At 39.2% G+C, this 25,602-nt stretch overlaps 1 protein-coding gene across 1 annotated transcript in view; it reads left to right on the top strand.

The window, feature by feature from the left end:
• Positions 1 to 25,602, top strand: part of CPED1 (cadherin like and PC-esterase domain containing 1) — a 163,452-nt gene that overhangs the window by 104,966 nt on the left and 32,884 nt on the right. Inside the window, exon 18 of the mRNA XM_030479743.1 lies at positions 22,707 to 22,824. Within this exon, the coding sequence (XP_030335603.1) occupies positions 22,707 to 22,824 (118 nt within the window). The remainder of the gene's footprint in view (positions 1 to 22,706; positions 22,825 to 25,602) is intronic.

The raw sequence follows: 25,602 nt of genomic DNA, 5'->3' as shown, positions 1-25,602 counted from the left end.
TGATGCAGTAAACATTCTGTTATGGAGCTATGTAACCATACATATGGACATTAGGGAAATGAAGGTAAAATGAAGGGGAAAAGGAAGTCTCTGAACTGAAGACAAACTCATGATACAGATATTAACTCAAAATGAAGCTGGGCTCAAGAGTAAAGGCTTCATTCATGATTGCCAAAGAACTATGAGGTTGTTGGAGGTCAACAGACCTGTAGTGTTATGGTCTACATGAAAGTATAAAAACAAAGAAAACAATTACTTTAATCTGTTATTCAAAGCAAGCTATTATGTCTACCTAGTTTAAATTAAGGAATTGTGATGTAGTAGAAAACAAAGATATTTTCAGACAATATATTGTACTTGCTAGCAAAGTGATCTCCAACTACATATTGCTGCTCTAATGCTTTTCCAGAAATTCAGACTAACTAATAATCATTACATTTTCCAGAAACCTTTTTCTGTATTGGGTTCATAACGCCAAATTGAGAAGATAGACAAAAGTGTTTTGCTTGAAATGCCCTTTTCTATCTGAAGATAAGTGCTGTGTACAAGTAAGAGAAGCTATATATTGTCACAAGAGGTAAAGTTCTAATATAACTTCTTTTCTATAGCATAGTCATAGGAAGTATGTAACACCTTTTCTGCATTTCTGGTCATTTGTGCACAATGGTAGCAAATTATTAATATTTTTCCTGTTCAGATAAAATCTCTCCTCTGATATTGGCAGTAATTCCAAAGGAAGATACATTTGCTGAACAAAAGGTGTTTTAGCCACAAGGCTTCTCTAACAGTTCCATAGTTAGAGTCCCATGGAATGATCAGTATCCAAGGACACAAAAAGAGGTAAAACATCTGTTCCAAAGCAAATATGGAAAACTACATTAGGGGACATTTAAGTCTATTAACATCAGCTGTGTCACATATGTTAAACTTATCCTAAGCTCTAGTGTGTTGTACAAAGCCGGAGTATGTAAAGCTCTGTTCTTTTGAAACAACAGAACAGAAGTAAGACAGAAGTGAAACAGTAAAAAAGCAGCTGCAAAAAGAAGACGTGTGATTGCAGGCAAATACTGAAATGGTGACTTTTTAAAATGTTAATGATGCTGCATTTTTCATCTTGGAAACATTTATTAACATATAGGTATCAGAAAAGCTGAACGTATCTTATCAAAATGCTTGTTAATTTACTAAAAGAGAATCTATCTGGTCATTTCTGAAGATAAAATTTGGACATGTGTGCATTATTAAGCAGGAGTATGTTAGGCTGACTTTTTTCCTCTTGTAACTGGTTTTACCTACTCACACTCCACTCTGCCATGCTGATGCTTTAATCCAGTAAAGGAAAGCTCAAGGCTTCCTTATTTGTAATAAGAAGAAACAGTCTCATTATTGAGACTATGTTTAGTCTAGCCACCAAAAATGTTGGTTTTAATGATAAAAAATTATTGTGTATCATATTTTAAGCCTAGATGAGACTTCAAAAATAACCACAGAAATCTAAAACTGTCAAGTCAGTCCTTCTGTGTGGGAAGATCCTGCTGGGAAAAGCAATGGAAAGCCAAAACAGCAACAGGCTTTATTATGCAGTTTTGGTGTTTGATCCAGATAGGTGAAATTGCAATGTCCTTAGCCAAGGGACGTCTTCAGAGACGTCTTCCAGGCACAAACCCAGAAAAGGAGAGTCAATACATCACCCACACCTTCTCTAATAATTCTTTCCACCAGGGTTTAGGTTGGGAAAGAAACTCTTTATTCCCTGTTCTGTAGGTTCGACAGTGTTCGAATGCCTGACAGGCCAAATTAAGGTGAGTCATTATAGGCTAGGCTGTGTCTGAAAGGTTCATTAATAAAGACAGAGACCTCTGCTAGAAAGAACAGTGTTTCAGAAAAAGGAAATGGAGTGTTGTAGTTGTTTTGTTCTACTTCAATAATTCTGTGTTTTCTGGCTCTTTTCAGCAAAGAGCAGTTGGAAAACTGAGTCATGGATTAAAGGTATACCACACTTAATAGGAATTTGATTATTTCTTTTCTGGTTTACAATAAATTAAATTAATAATCATCAGCTTTAGACAGGAGCCCAGAAAAATATGTAAATCCACTGAAAAAGAAATGTGAACAAGTTTCATCTCTTCAGAATGCATTTTATTGTTCCCTTTGAAAGGAAAAAACAGTTTTCAGTTTAGCCTCAAAGCTGTTTTTCATTATTGTGGCTTATTGCCTGCTATTAACTGTTTCCAAAGCCCATTCATTCTTTGACTGCTTCTGCTACAGATTGTGAAAGAAATTGCTGTATGTTGTGACCCATTAAGTTTTATATTTGGTTTGCTGTAGAAAAAAATATTAAATCTGCTGCTGCCTACTCTTTTGACAGTAGGAAAGATGAGGACAGTAATGTGGATTCCCTCTGTGCTTTGTAGCAGGTTTAAAAACAATTTGTTTGACCATGAGTTGCCAGAGAGCTGACATGGTACCTGAAGAGCTACCGTGTGCATTTCTAAAGGGTGCTCTGGTAATTGATGGCTTATGTTGACCCTCTGTACCAAATATTTTGCTCGGTCTCCACTCTCTGCAAAAATGAAAATATGGCAGGTGGATGGAAGGAAAAGCTTTCTGTGACCCGACTGGTTTTGTCACGGTGATTGGGAACCATCTTACCTCACTTCTGTTTTCAACAATGTGGAGCTCTACCACTGAGCTTGTTCCTTTGGATGACTTTATAATCAATTGGGAAAAATCGGCAGGTTTAAAGCACAGTTCAGCTGATCTGTTTTGAATATCTATTTTAGTTGTCTGAATGGCTTATCTATAAAGATGTGGTGTTCGTGTTTCAGCTGTTAATATTTGATCAGATGAAACCTATCCTGTGTAACTTGCATCCTGAGCAGTCCTGGTAAAATATGTATGACAACTCATGTATGCAAAGTTACATGAGTCTGGTGTTCACAGGAGGTAGGGAGTGTAATGCAAACTCCTTTAGCAAGATGTCAGTTGAATCCACTAGCATGTAAGATACATGTAGTTCAAACCTGCTATGATAGCTGTGGTGCCACTTTGTGACTACTGAGTATCTGAAGATGGATATGATGTTCAGAAGTTAAAGACTTGTTGAGTGCTGGATATTCTATGTACATATGTTTCAGGAGAATGAAAGCATATATTCCAAAATGATTTTGACCTGGGTCTGACTCTTTACTCACTGAAAATTCCTAAAACTCTTACCAATAAAAGGTCAAGTCATTATAGATGTAATGTGATTTTTGCATAAAGGTTTGTTTTGGAAAAGGAAGTGAAAGAAGAGAAAAGGGGGGGGGGGAAAGAAGACTGGTGATGAAGGAAATTGAACAGTGAAACCACTTTCCCCATAATAATTTTATTTGGAAGTATAAATTTGTGAGTTTCTTCTATTTTTTCTTTATATGCCTTGAGGCTTTGCCCTTAATCCAGGGTTTTATCATCTGTTAGGAATGCATTTTATAATTTCAATAAACAACAGAGAAATAAACCCACTAGTGATAAGCCTGAAGGCTCTGTCTTTAGTCTCTATGAAATAAAAATTCGAAGTGTTCACCCCTCACCTTATGAAGCTATAAAGCTCTGCTCCAGTCACATAGTTTTGTGACTGTTCCCTACCTTTAGGTGTGAAACACATTATTACTTTTTTATTTAAAAAAAAAAAAAAAAAAGCTGATCTGTAAATACTATGTTTTGCTTTTATTATTTTGTAATAGAATGATATGAACAGCATAGCAAATTAACATACAGTAGATAGGCTCAAAAATGCTGGTTATTTTTTTTCCTTTCCTTCTTTTTTGTTCTCAAGTCCAAGCCTGACCGTCTGGGCTCTTTCAGAAGTGTTTCTTAGTCTATGAATAGAGGTAAGGACCATCTGGAAAAGTCTTCTTCCTGGAAAGAAGAAAGAAATGGATGGTCTCTAAGTCTTAGGGGTAGGTGTCCATCAAAATGGGAAGAGCATATAATGCACTTAATTTTAGATATAATTTTGACCCTCTCGCTTGCTGAGCAAGTGCTGGACTTGAAGAGGCTTGGAATCTTATTTTGTAGTGATAAAGAAAGACATGGATTAGTTCCATTCCTCTTGGTAGGAGCATTGTCTTTGATTTAAATCTTCATGGGAGTACTAGGGGGATACTTGCAGTAAGTTCCCTCTGTGACAATTGATCACCGTTCTAGTTCCCTCAGAAGGCTATTAACTTTGGCATGATCCAAATAAATTTCTGGAACTACTACTCTCCATTCTTTGACTAAAGATGGCTTCAGCTGCTGGATATGCTTAAACAGGAGTATGGGACAAAGCATCAGTTTACATGCCAAGTTATGAATGATACAATACTTATGTGTCAATAGTCTCTGTCATAAAATGTTACAGTGAAAAAATTTAAGACAACTTTGTACTTCACAGTCACTCTCAATATGTCCATATTTATCTCAATTACCTATTTCTGTAGTGTGTTTGAAGGTCCCCTGAACAAAATGGAGAGAGGTGTTCCTCCTTGTCCATATCTGATTATCTGTCTCAGATATCTAAGCTAGAGCATTAGTCCCTCAGAATCCTCAGTTAAATGAATGGAGAAAGGCTCCAGGGACTGAGTTGGATAACCTAACCCATGCTATCCAGACATTAGAGAAAACAGCTCTTCTTGAAGCCAATAGCAAGCCCTATTCTTCTCTGCTCAAGGATCAGAGATCATGGTGGCTTTTAAAACCAGAAGTATAGTTTAGGTGATGATGAGCTTTTCACATCATCATCTCTGCCTTTCCACAATTTTTGCAAACTGTGTTGCAGATTCAGAAAAGACCTGCAAGTTTCCTGGCTATTATCTGTGAATGGGGGCTCTTCCACTAAAGATACTGCAGAAAGAAAGCTCTGTGCCTGTAACACCAGTAATTGTAGGAATTGAAGTAGTTGTTCCTTTGCAATGATGACTATTTTGTTCTAAACTCAGCAAAGTACCGATATGAGTGCTCAACCTTAAACATGTGAACCTAACGCAGGAAGATGTGAATGAGAAGTATGCATGTGCTTAGTGAGAGTGAGATGTTATCTTGTGTGCTTACTCCATCTCCTGCCACAGAACTGGCATTTTTTTGTCACATCTCATAGAATCATAGAATCGTAGAATAGTAAGGGTTTGAAAGGACCTTAAGATCATCTAGTTCCAACCCCCCTGCCATGGGCAGGGACACCTCGCACTAAACCATGTCACCCAAGGCTCTGTCCAACCTGGCCTTGAACACTGCCAGGGATGGAACATTCACAACTCCCTTGGGCAACCCATTCCAGTGCCTCACCACCCTCACTGTAAAGAACTTCTTCCTTATATCTAATCTAAACTTCCCCTGTGTAAGTTTGAAGCCATTACCCCTTGTCCTACCACTACAGTCATCTCCCATCCTGCCAAGGGAGTCACATCTATTAAACTATAGAAATACTGTTATTTAGTTACTCTTTCTAAGAAAGAGAAGATTGCCTGGAGCAAGCAGTTGTAGGGAGTAAAAAAAAACCCAGTCAAAGATCCTACCCCCTGTTATCTGCACAGCTACCATATGTAGCTTTCCATGGACACGCTGTTGATTAATTTACTGGGCCATGTTATATGATGGAGAGAGATATTTTTGTTCGATATTCTTATTGTTTATGGCACTTTGGTTGTAGAGACTGATTGCTAAGCCCTTTGCTATAATGGCAGATATGTTTGCAATAGATTTTTTCTTGTGTTTTTGTAATGGTTTGTGCTATTGCTAGTCTCCAGTAAATTACATTTTGTGTTGTACTAAACAACTCAAAGAACTACTATGAAATATTTGTAAAGGTTGTTCTGCAAGAGGAGCTACCATGTCCATTCCCCTAATGAAGCAGGCAGAAGCTGATGTAAATGAATGCATATTTTGAGTTCTGTATTGCTAAAACTATCTTGTCTTTATAGACCAGAACTGTGACTGATAGCTAGAGTTAATTGTAAAGTCCAAGTTTACCACTAACTGAACTCCCATCAATCAGTACATGAAAGATTTGAACTTGCATCTCCTACAGCATCACTATTCATTAGGCTCTTAGAGATTACAAAGATCTCTTAGCTGTGTTTTCCACTGGGCTTTGTCTGGCATATACATTCCCAGAATATTTACGAATCAGTCTCTGCTGACAAAATTAGAGGAATACCTACTTCTAACTTGAATCTCAGCACTCTCAGGTCTCAGGTGGTTGCATGCATGCCAAGCTACAGCATATGTGCCCTATGCCCTATAGCACTCAGGGCACATTTGGCCTGCAGCACTTGCCTTCTTAGAAGAGGCTGAGGGAGATGGTCTTTTTTAACCCAGAATGCAGAAGGTTTCAGGGAAAGTTAATAGCAGCCTTCCTAAGAGGAGTTTGCCAAGAAGAGGGAGCAAGGCTTTTCATGAAAGATGCATGGCAGAATAAAAGTTGATGGTCATGAGTTGAAACAGGGCAGTTTCTGTCTGGGCACATGTAGGGGAACATTTCTTACTTCGAGGGCAGTCAAGTGATGCAGATTGCAGAAGGGGGTTGTGCCAGTTCCATCCTTGAAGGTTTTCAAGACCAGAATAGACAAAGCAACCTGAGCAACCTGGTCTGATCTCATAAATGAGTCCGCATGGAACAAGAGGTTAGAGACCTCCTAAAGTTCTTTCCAACTGAAATGATTTTGTGACTCTGTGATTCTGTGAGCTGTATGAGAGAACACTTTTTTGAGAGGTATAAAACAAATCAGATGTGCTCTTTGACTGTGGCAAATCGTTATGATGTGAACAATTCACAGCTACACGTTAGTTTATATTAATGATTAGAAGTGCCTTCTCATTTTGAAATTCTAGTACTTGACATCTGAAGTAACTAATATAATTTACAAAATATGAAGAGTGTTACAACTGTAACATATAAAACACAGATGAACATACCACAGCCTCAAGGTAACCCATTTCTTGCTTTGTTAGCCAGAAATACTTGTGGGAGTATCCTAATGTTACAGAATGCTACACTGTGCAAACAGGTCTCTGGTCTTAGCTGACAGATGTGGAGCAAAAACATGTGGCCAGACAACCCCTTAAACACTGCACATGTGGATATGGCAAGTGGCAAGTTATTCCAGTTAAAATCACTATAAAGTTAAGATCAGCATTCTTTCGCTCCATTTATCAGTTTTCTGACAGTATATCATGATTTGACATTGTATTTTTTTTTGATACCATTATTGACTGTGTGAGAAAAGCTTCAGATAAGGAGCTTATACTTCAGAAAGGAAGGACAAGCAGATCTGAAGAGTTGCTCTGTTGGAAAAAACCTTATATATGTGAGCTGTATCTGGTAAGGTACAAAAATGAGTATTCAGGGAACTTAAACCTTGCATTATCTCCTGGCATTTGAGGCATTCACTATCAAGCACTGTGAAAGGATAGAGATTACTTTTCTAACTCGTAGTATTTGCTGATGAGAGGTACTCATTAGGCTTGTGGACCTTTCTGATAATTGCACTCAACAGCTGCCTCTGAGGTCAATCAGAAGACAGGAAAAAAAGACCTTGGGAAATGTCCAACTTCTTGTGAAAACTGGTTATAAACAGCACACTGCCAGTGGACCACCAGCACTCATAAATAACGATAGCAACGCTTAAGTTTGGCTTTAACTCAGAACTAACTTCACAACTTCAGTCAGTTACTGGAGGCTCAGAAAGGCAGAAGAGGACTGAGACAGCTTTTTCACTTCATAAGAAATGCCTTACAGAACATCCAAGTCTCATTTACATAAAGCTTTCCTCCTGCACTTTTGCACATTTTTGAAGTCATCAAACATGAATACTTTTCTAGAAGTATCCTTCCCTGATTCAGTTGTGCGGAAGTGATGGAAAAGGGGTATTAGCAGCTGAAGGGTAAAGATTGGTGTGGTGGAATGAGCACAGCAAGATTACTCCAGTTCCGTGTATTTCTATAAAGAAGAGTGTAAGGTTTACATATACTCTGCTGTTATCAAATGATTAGAAGACTGTAGAAAGGATATGGAAAGAGGGAATTAAAAGGAGTAAAAGCAAGATGACAACATCCTTGCACTAATACGTAATTTAACCTTCGTTAAATTACTCTCATGTGTCTAATACAGATTACAGTATACAGTATATAATGGCATCTAATGTATGTTATATCATAATACACTGTAATCTAATATTTTCTGGAATGGATCCTTTCCATTATCTCAGTTCTTCTGTCTGTAGTACATCCTCTAAGTCTGATTTGAACTGGAAATGTTTTAGTTTTCTGCAGCAGCCAAGTCTGCTGCAAGGCCAGGATCTCACAGTAAATTCTGGAAGCCTTTTGCCACGTGGAAGAGACCTCATGCTGGAGGGAATATGGGCTCTGTGTTTGGTTCAAAATTTGTAGGGGGTTTTGCTGAGTTACTACTGGGCAAACAGAGTAAATTCCTCTTGCAGGATATCCAGTATCTTACTGAGGAAGACGGGGAAGATGAAAAATAACTGGTTAACTACTAGGAGTATGGGCAGGCCAAGAGCAATCCATCAGCTAAACTGTTCATCTGTCTAGGAAAAAGTACTGAAACTATAAGATAATATTCAATCCCTGGTTTTAGAGCTGCTCAGGGGCAGCCTGTTATCAAATAATCCCATCAGTCAGAAAAACAATGTGAGTCATAATGTGGTGGGGTTTGCTATGGGATGTGAATGTACCCATGCCTACTTTGGAGAATACAAACTTGTTCCACATTTCCAGAAACCTGAATTTACAGCAATTTGCTTTTTTAGTGAACACAAGAAAGTTAAACAGAAAACACCTCATAGGCTGACTCAAAATACGTATGAAAGGTGGAGGAGTCCTTAAGTCTGTACAGTTATTTCTTTGAAGTGATGAATCTTGGCGAGTGTAGGTTGGGTCACCGCCTGGGCCTGGAGCATTGCCCAGATCCAAATGTAGCCTCTGTCCTTGCAAGAAAAACTGTAGTTAGCGTGTTTCTGACATTTTGGGGGGAACAATCTGAGTCACTTTGATTCAGTTATGTTTGTAGTGCTGCACTCGCTGCTTTGTCTGCCTCCTCATTGCTTCTCAGACCTGAAGTGAATCATGGAAATCTTCCAGATGTCTGTCTACTAGGGATAGTAACTTGCTGCATAAAACTATTTGTCTAGGTCAGAGGAACTTAGGTGATTAATAAGCTGCAATTAACTGCATTAATATATTGTTGAGGGGCCCTAAAGTTTGATTTTTCAGCTTTTTTTCTTTTTCTGTGCTAATGTGATCTCAGTATTGACCAAAGCGAAGCTTCAACTCAGCATCACTTATTATGCCTTGTGCAGTAGAATAAACATCATCACTAAGCACATTATTCAGTCTTCGGAAGCAATTAGTTGGTTTTTGTGCAAGGGGCCTTGTTCAACTAGTGGCTCCTTGATTACTTTAGCTGAATGAAAAGGACATGCAATAGTAAACTACTGTGAGCAGGCTGTTGGAGAAAGCAGGGCGAATTCTAACTTCAGTCTGCTCGTTTGGCACTAACTGCATGCAATCTGTTTCTGTCCATGTGTGAAAGCTGCCTGCATGCAGTCTGCTGTTCAGTAAGCTGTCAAGCTGTAAGGAGGCTGCATTCTCAGTCTGCTATGCACCAGAAGGCAAACCTTTAATCACTATCTTTTGAAAAAGATCATGATTAATAAAAATCCATGAAATTCACTTCTGTGATTATAGCAGAAAGTGTTCTGCAAATTCATTAGGGTCAATTTTGAACCCATTATAGTTTAGAAAATAAATTACTACATGGCCAGATTTGTAGGTGTTCTAGGAAAACAAATTTGCCTGTCTTACTCCTGTCTCCCAGCTGTGTATATTAAATGAGTATCTGGGGATATGTAAAATTTAGTGCTGGACATAGCTATTAGACAGCAAGGAAAATATTCTAACTCAAAGGCTCTTTTGAATGAAATATGTATTGATTTTCAAAGGCAAATCAGTCCTTCATTACTCCATTCTTTTCATGTTAAGCCACAGTGTGGTAAAAGGGAAGTATAAATGATAACCAGATAGATACTGTCTGTAAATGCATTTATCTTTTCTGTTTTGATTCAGTCTTCATTCTCTGCATTGTCCAAGATACTTTAGTCTTAAATGATGTTGATTGATTTCCTTTTAAGTGTTGTATTTTTACTGAAGCTTTTAACTAAATGGGAAGAAAGGAGAAAAAAAATCCACCACCACTTCTTAAATCTTCACATTCTCTCACTCTCTATCACACATATAGAGTAAAAGTCATAGTCTTCCCTTCTGCACTACCATAGGCTTATATAGCACCTTCTGAATATAAGTAGCTCAAATTTGAGTTATGGGTGGTGTGGAATGGAGACCTATGCATGTGCTGTCCATCTGTCCTGGGCATTTGCATGGAGACTTTCTGTAGTGTCGTTTACACATTCTTAGTTTTAGCCCTCACATTTCTTTGTGCATGCACCAAGGCTCTAAACTTTACATGAGTGATAGATTTGTAACAAAATGTTTGCTGGTTACAGTTAAAACTATTTGTGTAAACACTCTCTAAAAATATACCCTCTCAAGATCTTTGAACCTGTCTCTTGACTCACTTAAACAAACATCCTAATGTCTTAATAACAGAAGGGTCTGATATTTGGCCCAAAAAGCCTCAGAGAGGGACCCTTACCAGAGCAAGGAATTTCATCAAAGGCCACCTTAAAATCAGAGCCAAATACAGAAGGGTCAGGCTGCTGCTTGTGGGGCTGCCAGCTATGACCTGCTTCCCACTGAGCTGTTGGGAAAGCGCAAGGTATTAGGGATCATCCCTGCCCAGAACGGGGGCATTGCAAGCAGCACGTATCTATTTCACATGTCTCTTTTCTCCCTGGGACCTTTCTGGTGAGGAGCAGTAGTTGCTGAGGTGGCCCTCCACAGCATGGGCATCCCCAGGCACAGGCTGGTATTTTTCTTTATATGCCTGGCTGGCTGGTTTTTTCAGCACAGATGGGGTATTGAGCAGACAGACCATTTGTACCACTCTCACTGGAGAGCAAGCATATTGCTTTTTGAAGAGGAGAATGTTCAGATCTTGGGAGTTGACTTGAATGACTCGGGTGTTCAACTGTCAGGATCTGGCCCTCTGTGTTCCCTGGGACACCATTAAAGACAGCCAACATCAAAGCACATGACTGCATGAAGCTGGTCGTGTGCTTGGGCTCTTCAAACATGTGCATCAGTACAGACTGTAAATATGCAAAGGGAAATACCTCCTGTTGTCCACCAGATACAAGTGTGCTTTCTATTTACATGAGGCCTCCACACATGTGTAGACTCTGTCTTTACATGAAAGGCAGGAACTTGCTGGGGTATTTTGGCAATGTCTGGGAAAACTGTTTTAGAAGTCTTCCATTTGGTGTTTCTGAGCCTTTATAGTGGCTTCCTCAATGTTCCCCACACCACGCATGGCTCTGATGTGTATTCCAAAACCTAGTATGCCACCGTATAAGATAGTGTGTGCATTAAGTCCTTAAACAAATCCCATTTTAATTCACTCTGCAGCCAACATAACATAAATAAAGTAATGAACTTTCTGGCTTTTTTTTAATGAATACATTTACTCCATTTATTTATTATTAGCTTTGGTTTTGTCTACTTTCCTGAGGTAACAAAGCTCTTGAAATCTTGCTGTCAGTCCATCCATGCCTGAGATACCTTTTCTACCTTTTCAATCCTTTGGACCAATTTAAGCTCAATTTAGACTAAGAAAGGAAATCCCAATGTTCCTTTTTTTTTTTTTTTTCTTTGGGGGAAGAAATAAAAAGAAGCAAAATCAGTGCTCTTATTGAACTGGACTTGTGGAACTTAGTTCATTTACATTTGGCAGTCACCAGCTTACTATTCATCAGGAATATTTTGCTGAAAAAAGAAAAGTATTACATTCCTTTTCTCATGTTCAGGGGATGTGCAGGACAATCCAGGGAAATCACTTGGGAAGAGAGATTTAAGCATCTTAAGGCCTAGGGAAATATACCATGTCCAAGCAGTGTAATTAGGCTCCTTATGCCTTGCATAGAGAATGTTAGTGAGGTAAGGCTTGCAGAGAAAGTTTTAGTACTTTTTGTAAGTTAAGTAAGTTGAACATCTGATACAACTGGGGGAAGAAAGCACACACCAAGTGTCTGGGGACAACCCTTTTTAAAATTTGAATTAGGAGAGTGCAGCTTGTAAAAATAAGATTCCACATGTGCCAGCATAGTGATTAACGAGTCAAATGTATTGTCCTGCAAAAAATCATATGCAAAGGAATGTATTTTAAGTGTACCTTTCTCTGGGAGTTATACATCCAGTCTTGGGTTGCAGGGGAGCCTGTCCTCCACTTCGAATTGCCATGTGCTCTCGCAGGGAGCCAAGTACCTGCTTCAGTTGGTCTTTCTCACATAACAGTTAACAGGGAGCCTGGTTGTGCTCTCTCTATCCAGCTTCAGCCTCCATCCAGTTTCACACATCTAGCCTGTAGATGGAGCAGCTTCTGGTCTCTTTACAAGACAGTATTTAATTGTATGTACAAAGCAAATGCAAACAGCTTCTTTGGGAGAGATCGAGACAGCACTGCCCAGAATAGCCTATAGCCCCCTGACTGGAGGGAAGACACTGGGAGCTTGAACTGAAATCTCTCCTGCAAATCAGTTAAAAGAAGGGCTTTAAACTGTGTTTATTATATCACAGGGAAATGTTCTACCATGGAAATGCCAGTTAATGCTTTGTGCATTGCATACTCCCAGTGGGGTGTCCTGAGAACACCTATCAGATCAAGCACTGTTGGCAAAGGGATTTTTGAACTTCTGTGAGAGCTACAGGGGCTGACTAATACAGCTCTACTGACCTATGGGTGATTTTGCCTATGACCACTAAAAGAAACTTAGGCCCTTAGGAGAATGGTGGCAAGGGTTTTGAAATGATATATTACAGGTGTGAGTAGTGTTTGATGGAGCTCCCAGGTCATCTGCCCAAGCCAATACAGAAAATAAGCCGTGTTGTGAATTGAACCCAAACATCCTAAATCTCTCTTTGGAATCTTAACCTCAGTATGCCCCAAGCACTAAGTAAAGTTAATAGATGTTCTTCCAAGGTCTACAGGATTTTGTGCTAAAAATGAGAAAGAAGTACTTTTGGCACAGTACTCAAACACTGAGTTCAAGTCTGCAAGCCTTGCTTATTGTGAAAAGCAGCTTAAACAGTAGCTTCAGCAGATGTATACCTGATTGGACCAAGTCCTTGGGTAACAGGTATTTTCAATGCATTGCATTCATTGTCAGAGTATTTCAATTTCAGAATTAATGAATGAACAGTAATGCTTTCCAATTCATTCTTTCTCTCATACTTTTTAATACTTTCTGAATATAGTGATAGTAGCAGTCTGAGAAGTTCTGCTGTGTTCATCATGGCTGTAATATAAAGGTTTTAGTCTAAAATAAACGGCACAAGGCTAGAGCTCAATCACCTCTTGCACATAGGAAGGTGTAGAGTATAGACTTCTCTGCAATGTGAACTGTGAATGCCATATAGCCTGAGCATGGGGGGTAGAAAAGAATGCTCCTTAAAAATAGTCACAAGGCTGTGGGATTTCCCAGCTAATGTAGTACATTTTTTTACCTAATTACCAGGGAAAAAAGTCAGGCCCACATCAGCATTTTGCGGAGATAGAACTGTAAATACCTAATAATTCCTTTGATTATCACATAAAATATTTACTTCTTGTACTGCCAAAGCACTTGGTTTTCTCAAGCTATTCTCTATTTTCACATAGTGGACTTGACAGAATTCAAGTCAATTCACATTGAGAGCCTGCACTGGGAAAAGGTGGGGAGAAAGAGAAGGACAAAGTGGGAATCCAAAACTGATGCAGCTCTTAGAGTCTCCAGGTCAACATTACCACCTCACTTTTTAAACAAAAAAAAAAACTACCAGTACCTAAAATAGCAAAATGCTTTTCTTCATCTGCTGTTCCTTTTTGCTGTTTTATCTTCATTTTAAGGGTTGAAGAAACACTAAATTCTTTTAATTCCTTTTTTTCTTGCTTTGTGTTTTTAGTTTATAAAGCACACAAGCTTGAAATCATCACTGTTCTTGCTTGGGGAAAAGATCATTAACTGTAAAACATGTTTGCTAAGAAAGTGATTGAAAAACCCATGTAGATGTTAGCTTCAAATAATAAGGGGGAAAAAAAAAAACCCAAACAAAACTATAATTATCTTTAGGTACAGTTTGAAATATCATCCAAAACATATCTTTACAATATTTTATTCCTAATGAAGCTGGATTTCACATTCATCCATCTTACTTCAAGTAATTCTGCCACATCTCCGAGCTGTTCAGAATCGTAATTCACAAATCTCTGCTACACTGAGCCAGGCTTTTTAGCCCTCACGAATATTTTTGTTCTATGGTTCACAAATGCAGAATTTTGAACTACTGGCTATTTGGGAGCAGGAAGGCAAGTAGAGGGTCCAGCTGACATTGTATTAAACATGATGTGAAACATGATTAAACATGTGCAGTATTAAACATGATGTGAAACAGAATTGAATCAAAATCCTTCATGCATTGAAAAGATTCTTTTATATTCTCCACACACATAAATAGTGCTATGAAACTTGTAATAGTCTCTCTTTGTAAGTAGTGCTTATTTCTCAAAACAGTTTCTTAGCTTTCTGTGAGGTTAGTGCTCTCAGTGCAGAGGAAACCACTTTGCATCTGCTCTAGTGCCAAGATGAAATTTATTTGTCTGTATAATCTGTATGTGCTTTGAGGCATTGTCTTTGTAGAGAGGCACCTACTGGGATTTTCAAAAGCTTCTTCGTAGATAGTAAAGATATTGTGTAGATATGACATTCCTCCATCACTGGTTAAAACGTGACAAATTTTCCAGATAGAAGCTTGTGACTGAGAGAGATAAGTCCTGCAATTCATGGTATGCTGGTATTCTTAAGACAAAAGAATAAGAATTGTAACAAAACATGAATAGTGCTAGTAAGAACTTGAAAGAAATTTAGACTGATGGCTGCACTTTGTACACATTTCAAACTGTTCTCTGATGTCTCCTCCATGCCTTGACAATATGGCCAGTATCTCAGCTTTTTATATCATTCCCAGCCTCCTCCTGATGTCTGTGCACTGTGTGTTCCAACCCTGTGAGCGCCCAGACTCCTTTTCTAAAGTGTTTTTATGGCCCCTACCAGATCCGTGTGGAACTGAGCATCTCGTAGTCTTTTAATGTGTTTTTTTGTGACAGTGCCTTTGGGGTCATTGGGGAAATATTATCCCATTTTGCAGATGGAACACATTAAGTTCCTTACAAAACACAGCGGTGGCAATTTCTTTCCTTTAAAACATAGCTGCAACACACGGACACGTTACTCCATCAGTTCAACCCATTAATCCTATATTCTCTGTTTAACGGATTTGTGTGTCTTTTGATGTAGGCAATGTCTTCATCTATGTCTTAGACAGTGCTTGATGAATAATAATACTCATTGTTTCCCAGCCAAATGCAGTAGTGAACTAGAATTTCTTGGGAGACTGCCTCGCTGCTTGTTAGATCTTTCTAGACCTATTTTGTACACCCACAAGTTTCAGCTCAGTCTAGTTAATTTGGGTGCTGAACTGAACCAGCCTGAACCTCTGAATCTTTGGAGATTCATCTATCACTGCAGCTGGAGAGAGGGAGATGGTTGAATAGAATTCAATATGCCAACTGTTCCTTCATTTATTACTGCCATATTAATAAAGTTGATAGAGTGGAACTAATCCATCTGCTCATAATTTATTCCCTAGCAATAAGATACAATTTCACTATTTCATGAGTTCACTCTTTGACTAATTTTATTAGAATTCCTTCCATAGCATCATTTTAAATCACTTTTCATCCAGTTTTCATTATGTTGAAAATACTAGAAAATGATGGGCTTAAAGAGACATGAAAGTAGTTCATGAGAAACTCGGGTCAGCTTAAATAGAACCAGATCAAATAAAGTTAAGCCTACAAAGACCAACAGGAAAGCTTTCAAAATTACCTCTTTCACAGGAAACTTTGTTCTGTCATGTCTAAAATGTAAACAGTCAAAAGAAGGCAGCCCTGGCAGCAGCATAAGATGAGGCAGGGCTGTAGTGCCTTAGGGGAGGTAGCTGGGTGACCTGCCAGGCTGATGGGCAACACAGGTTGAAGGACTGCAAGGGCAGAGCTCAATGGATGGAGAGATCTCCTCCCTTCTTTGCCAAGAACTAGTGAGTGAGGTTTACCTCATCCACTAGTTCCCAGACACTCGGGAGCTCTGGATGTTAAAAGGATGCAGGATTTTGGCAACATGTTGATTGTGTGTAATGCTAAAATGAATACCTGTGAGCTTAGTTATATTTCTCCTGCTGTTTAGTTTAAAACATTCTAATAAGCCAATCCTTTATTAAACTGGTAGGGGTAGCCTTCAGTGATTTGGGCTGAGTGCAATTTCAGACATGAGCACCTAAGCAGAAATTGCCTGGTTTTCTGAAGTCTTGAGCCACCATTCCCATTGATTGCTAGGGGGTTTAATACAAATGAAAGAAGGACTTTTACTGAGAAAACTGAGTACAGATCCTTGATACAGGCATCCTGGGTAGGAGTTCAATTCATTAACATAAATCTACTTCCACTGAAAAGAATACTTTTGTCATCAGCTTTGAATGACAGAGTTGGGTTGTTTTGGAAAAATTCTGAAAACCCTACCTTCTTGTTTTAAAATGTCTTTTTGAGCTGACAGGTAGCAGCCGCTGTAGATGCTAAAAGTGACTATTTTTGTTATGCCGTGCACTGTCACTGATGCAACACCGACCATTCAATCGAACATAGATGGACAATTTGTCCCTATTCAATGTGACTTTTCCCAGGAAAGTCATGGGCTTCTTCTCTCCTTTTAACTGCTTCCTGTTTGCTGGAAGCTTATGGGGTTGATCTGTAGGCAATTACTGCAATTTCAGGGTAATCATTCTTTCATTAGGATAGAAGTGGTAAAAAGGTACAACAGCAGTTAAAAATCCATTAGTAGTTAAATTAGATCTCTTAATCTAAAGCATAACTGCAACAACAGTGCTGTTATCTATATGACATTCATGCCATGGTAATAGCTGCATGAGTGTGGATCATCTTTATAAATGCATTGGTTATGTCTCTTACTCTGTCTCTCTCACACACATCTATATGATCTTAAAACTGGTATTTTTTAAAAGTATTTATGTACGTTTGAAGGAATCTATGTTTGTTTATATATATGCATATCCATAAGTACATAATTGAGAGGAAATAACAGTGCGGTTATTGAAAGCTGAACTAGACAAACAAAATTCTTACTAAATCGGGTACCTAGACTATAAATAAATGAAATAACATATGCATGAATACCTCCAAATTAATAATTTGAGAGAACTGTAAAGTAGCAGGCTCAGACAATTGTGCGATCTCTTAAAGGCTAAAATTTTATGAAGAATTAAGTTTACCGTAGAGTGGTCTGAACAGAAACAATTCTTTTTTCACACAGCAGATGGACTCCAGAAATGTTCACTCTAACTATCAACTGATGCTGACTGAAAGCTCTCTAGATATACAGAGGAAAGCTTTATTCCTCTTTTATTTGCTAGTGTCCAGAAAATCTTCCGCAAAGATAAGAGAAAGTTTACTAGTAAAATCATAGAATCATAGAATCATAGAATCATAGAATCGTAAGGGTTGGAAAGGACCTTAAGATCATCTAGTCCCAACCCCCCTGCCATGGGCAGGGACACCTTGCCCTAAACCACGTGGCTCAAGGCTCTATCCAACCTGGCCTTGAACACCGCCAGGGATGGAGCATCCACAACCTCCCTGGGCAACCCATTCCAGTGCTTCACCACCCTCACTGTAAAGAACTTCTTCCTTATATCTAATCTAAACTTCCTCTGTTTAAGTTTGAACCCATTACCCCTTGTCCTACCACTACAGTCCCTAAGGAAGAGTCCCTCCCCAGCATCCTTGTAGACCCCCTTCAGATACTGGAAGGCTGCTATGAGGTCTCCACGCAGCCTTCTCTTCTCCAGGCTGAACAGCCCCAACTTTCTCAGCCTGTCTTCATATGGGAGGTGCTCCAGCCCTCTTATCATCCTCGTGGCCCTCCTCTGGACTCGCTCCAACAGCTCCATGTCCTTTTTATGTTGAGGACACCAGAACTGTACGCAGTACTCCAAGTGGGGTCTCACAAGAGCAGAGTAGAGGGGCAGGATCACCTCCTTTGACCTGCTGGTCATGCTTCTTTTGATGCAGCCCAGGATGCGGTTGGCTTTCTGGGCTGCAAGCGCACACTGCCAGCTCATGTTAAGCTTCTCGTCAACCAACACCCCCAAGTCCTTTTCTGCAAGGCTGCTCTGAATCTCTTCTCTGCCCAGCCTGTAGCAGTGCCTGGGGTTGCCCCGACCCAGGTGTAGGACATTGCACTTGGCTTGGTTAAACTTCACAAGGTTGGCATCGGCCCACCTCACAAGCGTGTCAAGGTCCCTCTGGATGGCATCCCTTCCCTCCAGCGTATCAACCGAACCACAGAGCTTGGTGTCATCGGCAAACTTGCTGAGGGCGCACTCAATCCCACTGTCCATGTCACCGACAAAGATGTTGAACAGGACCGGTCCCAACACCGATTCCTGAGGGACACCACTCGTTACAGGTTTCCAACTGGACATCGAGCCATTTACCACAACTCTTTGCGTGCGGCCATCGAGCCAGTTTTTTATCCACCGAGTGGTCCATCTATCAAATTGATGTCTCTCCAATTTAGAGACAAGGATGTCATGTGGGACAGTGTCGAATGCTTTGCACAAGTCCAGGTAGATGACATCAACTGCTCTGCCGCTGTCCATCAGTTCCATGGCTCCATCATAGAAGGCCACCAAATTGGTCAGGCAGGATTTCCCCTTAGTGAAGCCATGTTGGCTGTCACCAACCACCTCGTTGTTTTTCATGTGCCTTGGCATGTTTTCCAGGAGAAACTGTTCCAAGATTTTGCCAGGCACAGAGGTGAGACTGACTGGTCTGTAGTTCCCCGGGTCTTCCACCTTCCCCGTCTTGAAAATGGGGGTTATATTACCCTTCTTCCAGTCATCGGGAACTTCACCTGACTGCCAGGATTTTTCGAATATGATGGACAGTGGCTTAGCAACTTCATTCGCCAGCTCCTTCAGGACCCGTGGATGGATTTCATCAGGTCCCATGGACTTGTGCACGTTCAGGTTCTTAAGATGGTCTCGAACCTGATCCTCTCCTACAGTGGGCCTAAGGTCTTCGTTCTCACAGTCCCTGCATTTGCTTTCCAAGACTTGGGTTGTGTGGTCAGAGCATTTGCTGGTGAAGACTGAGGCAAAGAAGTCATTAAGAACCTCAGCCTTCTCCAAATCCATGGTAGCCAGTTCTCCTGATAGCTTCTGGAGAGGGCCTACATTGTCCCTAGTCTGTCTTTTATTTGCTACGTATCTATAGAATCCTTTCCTGTTATCTTTTACATCCCTTGCCAAACTTAATTCTAGCTGGGCCTTAGCTTTCCTAACCTGGTCCCTAGCTTCTCGGGCAATGCTCCTGTATTCTTCCCAGGCCACCTGTCCTCGCTTCCACCTTCTATAAGCTTCTTTTTTCCCTCTAAGTTTCCTCAGCAGCTCCTTGTCCATCCATGGAGGTCTCCTGGCCCTCCTGCTGCACTTTCTTCTAGTCGGGATGCAAAACTCTTGAGCACATAGCAGGTGATCCTTGAATACCGACCAGCAGTCTTGGGCCCCCCTGCCCTCTAGGACTGTATCCCAGGAAACCTTACTAAGGAGGTTCCTGAAGAGGCCAAAGTCTGCTTTCTTGAAGTCCAGGGCAGTGAGCTTGCTGCACGCTCTTCTCACCGTCCTGAGGATCTCAAACTCAACCATCTCGTGATCACTAGAGCCAAGGCTGCCCTGGAGCGTCACATTTCCAACCAGTCCCTCCCTGTTGGTGAGCACAAGGTCCAGCATGGCACCTCTCCTCGTCGGCTCCTCTACTGCTTGAAAGAGGAAGTTGTCTTCCACACAATCGAGGAACCTCCTGGATTGCTTGTGCTGGGCCGTACCGTCCCTCCAACAGATGTCAGGATGGTTGAAGTCCCCCATGAGGACCAGGGCCTGCGAGCGTGAGGCTGCTCCTATCTGTCTGTAGAGCACTTCATCCACAGAGTCCTCTTGATCAGGCGGCCTGTAACGGATCCCCACCGTAATGTCCCCTGTTGCTGTTTTCCCTTTGATCCTGACCCACAAACACTCTGTTACCTCATCACCCGTCCCCAGACAGAGTTCCATAGTCTCTAGCCTATCACTGACATAGATAGCAACACCCCCTCCCCGTCTGCCTGGCCTGTCTTTTCTAAACAGCCTGTAACCTTCCATTCCGACATTCCAGTCATAGGAGCCATCCCACCATGTTTCTGTGATACCAATAACATCATATTCCCGTAGCCTTGCACACATTTCTAATGCCAAACTAGTCTTAGAGATGTCAATTCTAACTGTTCACTGAAGTACGTAATGCAGGGGAATTTTTCTTTTGATTCTAGTCCAGAAATCTCAAGGGGCTTTTTACGTATGCCTTCTAAAAATGCAGGTTTGCAGGAGGAACAGACAGAGAGCAAGAGCTATCGTTTAAGTTTACATGTCTGGCTCTCATCTTTGCCATGAGTGATCCTTTGTAAACATACTTAAGATCACTAGATGTTTCATCTTTTGGCAAGGCAAGAAGGATCTCATGTCACTGCAGCACCTGAAGAAAACTTTAAAAAATCTCCAGGCAGTTAGAAAAGCCCTGAATGTGCCGTGCATTGGTGGAGCTGCGGTAAATCTGTAGCTGCCATAAATTCATTTTGTGCATTATATTAAATAATGTCAGTAATGATGATAAAGTATTGGTCTCCTACAAAAGTAAAGATGAAACAAATGAGTCTTGCTCAGTGATTCACAATCTCTCATGACCCTAAAGTTTTAGATGTGAATTAAATATTAAACACAAGCAGTGTCCTTTAAAACTCATGGTTTGCATACTTTGAAAACACAACAGAGTCAAAGGGAATCAGTGATGTATTTTGACCTGCATATTAATTGTGATTAGTAATAAACCAGCCACATTAAACTGTTATTAATAATATTGTCTAGGGAATGCAATTAAAATCAATTTTTGTTTGTTTAAACACATACCCCAGGCAGAGGTATGAACAAGAAAATCCCCATTAAGTTATTTTATGGCACTATGTTGAGAGCAGTGGCAGCACATTCAGGAATTTCAGGCTTTCTTGTGAAGTCCTGTGCAAATTGTTTTACTGCAAAGTAGGAGCTTTCTGATGTTAATGTTAGTTGAAGTAATACTGTCAAATAGCTGTACAGTGTGTCCAGACCCAGAGGCTCCAAGACAACATCACAGTTTAACACGAAAAGATATAGCTTTCCTTAGTTATAGAGCATTAAGCAGAGAACAGGACAACTTTACCAAAGACCCCACACATATATCTACCACATATCTGACTTTTTGTGCATAAAAATAACCTTTACCCTTCAAAGTCAGTGGGAAGATTTTTTTTTTTACGACACCCCCTCCTCCCCCCGAATTTAGTGAGATCAGGATAATTGTGAGACAACTATTTCACTTTGGGTTTGATTGCATATTCAAGACCCACGAATATTTACTAAATTCCAGGGTGGATTCATATCTCCATCTATAAAAGTGGCACATATCCTACTAAACTAACTTCACCTTGACAATATTACATTATTGTTATTTGCTTATTGGTCCAATTTAGTTTTAGCATCCTAGATGTAGTATAATTTCATGGAAACAGTGGATGATATCACATGACAGTTGCTAAAGTAACTTTAGTATAGTTTTAGAAAATAATAATAGAAATGAGCATACTTTGGTGAAGAAAAGACCAATGAAATTTTTTTTTCTTTTTTAGAAATGACATTTTCTTCTTCTTCTGGGTTTCAAGAATACTCTTTCTGGAAATGAATACACTCCAGTCAAAGTGTGTTTACATTTGTGTAGTTTGTTTGTAACTAATTAGTAGTACTAAGCATATACAATCCTTTAAACAAGGAAATTTTGAATTGTTGAACATTACTATGACTAATACTCCATTTAGTCAGAAGGGGCCACAACTTTCTTTTACAAAACATTTTATGAGCTCAAACATTTTCCCCTTGAAATTTTTCTTTTTTCTTTCTCTTTTCCTTTATGTATCTCTATCTCCTGAAGCTAATGTGGAACATTTTATCACAGCAGTGTATTCCATATGAGTGCAAATATGCATACAAAATTACTAAGGGCAAATAGGTAGAGCTTGTACAATAACTACAGACAACATGAGATTACATGAATATTAATTATATATGTTTGCCTTAATAAATTTTCTTGTACCTTTAGCAAATGTAGTATCTATCTTGTACATTTACTGTGGATTGTGATAATTTATTACAAAACCATTGTCTGAATGGAAAAAGGATTCAAAATTTTATATTAAAAATATATCTGGAAAAGCAAAGGATTAATGAATTGCAGAACTTTTCTGCTCTTTAAATGAAGAGGATTTCAAAGTCATATGGATGGGTGCAGTACTGTCATTTTCACAGATTTCCTTTTAATTCAGGACTGTGGTTGTCGAATTCGTCCAGAGGAGTCCTGTGGCTTACAGCCTCTGTCTCGTGAATACCTCTCAGCAATCTCACAGACAGTGTTTAAGACATGTGAAGCTGGAGACACAAAAGGTTTGTACTTAATCCTGTTTCTGCTGAAAAATTCTTGCACCTCATCAAAGTAAAACTAGAAACAATGTTTCTTCTTTTCTGTGGAAATGCACTAACCTACACACAGTAAATTTAGCTAATTACTTGTAACAGTTACAGATTTTAAAAATTAAGTTAATTAGTTTGCGATTTTTTTTTCACAAGTAGGTAGATAACTAATCAGTTATCTACCACTGCTTGTGTTATTGTCATGTAGCCTGTAAAATGCATTGAAATATGTCTAACAAAACCATTTTAAATAAAAATGCTTTATTCTAAATGGAAGAGATTATCTACTCAAAATAAAAATTAGCTTTAGAAAAGAACATAACATTATGATCCATTTGAATTTTGTATTTCCACTTCTATACTGGAAACACAAAAATAATTTACAAGTATGTGTTTCTCCATATATTGATACCTTAAAAACAAGATGGACAAACCAAACCATTATAGAGTAACCAATGCAATCAAGACATCTCTTTGGTTTAGTGAGAACCCAGCTTACAACAGATTGTCAGACATGTATTCATGTTTAGGTCACAGCTGCATGAAGATTTATGCAAGTGTACTTTAACAAATCTGAATATTCCACAGCTTTATAGCTTAAATTGTTGCTGGATTAGACAATAAGAAATTTTGTTTAATTCTTTGTTAGACAAATGAAAAACACCCCCACACTCCTGTATGGTCTACTAAACTGTATTTTTTATCTTGCCGTATATAGGAACAGCTTCTCACAGCAGTAAATTTGCAGAATCTCGTAGAATGATCAATACAAAGTAAAACAAATATGAGAACTGCCTGAATGCATCACTTCATGTGAAACAGATGCATATATTAATTTTGTGTTATATGAAGGGAATGCACAAAGGAAACATTGTTGTGTATTTTAATCACAAAGCAAATTGTGAATAATAAGAAGCACAACCCATCTTATGCTACTATATCAGGACATAAAGTTCCTGACTAGAAAACCCAAATTAAATCCACACAAGAGTCCTTCTGGGGCAGACAGTCTGTTTCTCCTGATACATAACATGCTTCTTTTGAATAATGCATCTAGCTAAGTAAAGCTGAATATAAACTGTTCTTTTACAGCCTTATTGCAAATAATATACAGAATTAAAATCGAAACAAACTTCAGGAGATGTAGTCTCAAAGGGCAAGTATATTAAACAGGGAATAATAATTTGTGATTATAAAGTGAAGATTGCCAAGAACTAGAACTGGGGTTTGCAGTATCTGGCAACAAATGGCTGTATAGTTTTAATGTACGTCACAACTTCCAGCTGGAACTGGAAAGCATGGTTTTTTTGTGGAAAATCATTCCAAATTTCTAACAACCAAGTGATATCCCAATCCTGGCAGTGAGCATTTTCCTAACACATATGGGAGCAATTGCAAATTCCCAGCTAAAGCAGCAACATCTCTTTTACTTAAATAAATGTTCAGAGAAGCCAAGCAATGTCATTTCCTCTCAGAAGAAAACTCAGAACTTCTGGAGAAGTAATACACTGATCTTATTATGCCAGGGAACAGCTTAGTTGTATAAGGATGCTGAGGTACTACCACTGCGAAATGTAGCTGTGCTGGCAAAAGCCTGTGTTTGTGCCTACAGAGGCTGAGGCATGGCAGCAGAGATAGAGATGAAACTCATTCCTCTGACATTAATGGTAAGACTTACCGTCTACTTTGCAGTTCAGTACAACCAGGATTTCATGCCTCATTTCCAGTCCTTTGATGCAGTACACAGACTAGTTCAGGGAACTTGCTTCCTCCTGTCTTAGTCACTATGGCACTATTCTTTCAGGGAAGCTCAGTATCTTACCAAATATGCACTTAATTTACACCATCTCTCTCTCTCTCTCTGAATATTCAACAGGGGAAATTTCTCTCTTTCCATCTTGTTTAGATCATAGAATGAAATTTTTTTTATAGCTATAAAAATCCTTTTTCCTTCAGAAAATTCCCTTCAATTCAATGGAACTTGAATCAGATTATCACAGGAACATTAGCTCTCTGTTCGGTATTGCTGTATTATCAATAATACAGAAGTCAGCAAGCATCAACTGTGTGTTTGGCTTCTCAGAGAGAGCGAGACAATTGATAGATACCACGAGAACCCCAAGTTGCGCTAAATCCCTGCAGGTGAAATCATGCTGCTGCACTCTGTGGAAATTTGGTTTGCAGGCAATTATGAAATATGGTGAGTAAGAGATCACAGCTTCACCTTGCTGCTGTGACATACGTATTTTAGTTGTTTCCCACTTTCCACACTTACTACAACTGTATCCAGTTTAACATAATCCTGTGTGAGCTCTCTCTTTGCATTCAACAGCTATCTGGATTGGGGTCCAGCAGACACATAAACTGATGTTCAACCAAGTGAGTGTCTCCTTTAGTTACAAGGAGTAAATTTCAGTTTCAACATAAGTCTGTAGGCCTAAGGCCATTTACTCTGTAACATCAAAATTATGTCCCTTAAAAACAATTTTAGTTTTGTTTTTCATAAGTGCAGCTAAAAACTAAAGAAAAAAATCTCTACAGCCCATTCATGGAGAAAACATTTTTTAAAGTCTTGGGGTGCCAAATAGACACCAAATATAAAATTAAACTAGTCATAAATCAACAAACTATCATTATCATTAGTTTAAGTTAAATATTTAAAATCTGAGTTGTCAGTTTAGAATATCTTTTTTTTCCTTTTATATGGATAACTGTTCAGCACTATGGAAAAATTTTGATTTTGCTTTTAAA

This window comes from Strigops habroptila, chromosome 3 (genome assembly GCF_004027225.2).
Source record: "Strigops habroptila isolate Jane chromosome 3, bStrHab1.2.pri, whole genome shotgun sequence".
NCBI classification, from domain to species: domain Eukaryota; kingdom Metazoa; phylum Chordata; class Aves; order Psittaciformes; family Psittacidae; genus Strigops; species Strigops habroptila.
This window is presented reverse-complemented; position numbering and strand designations above follow the sequence as displayed.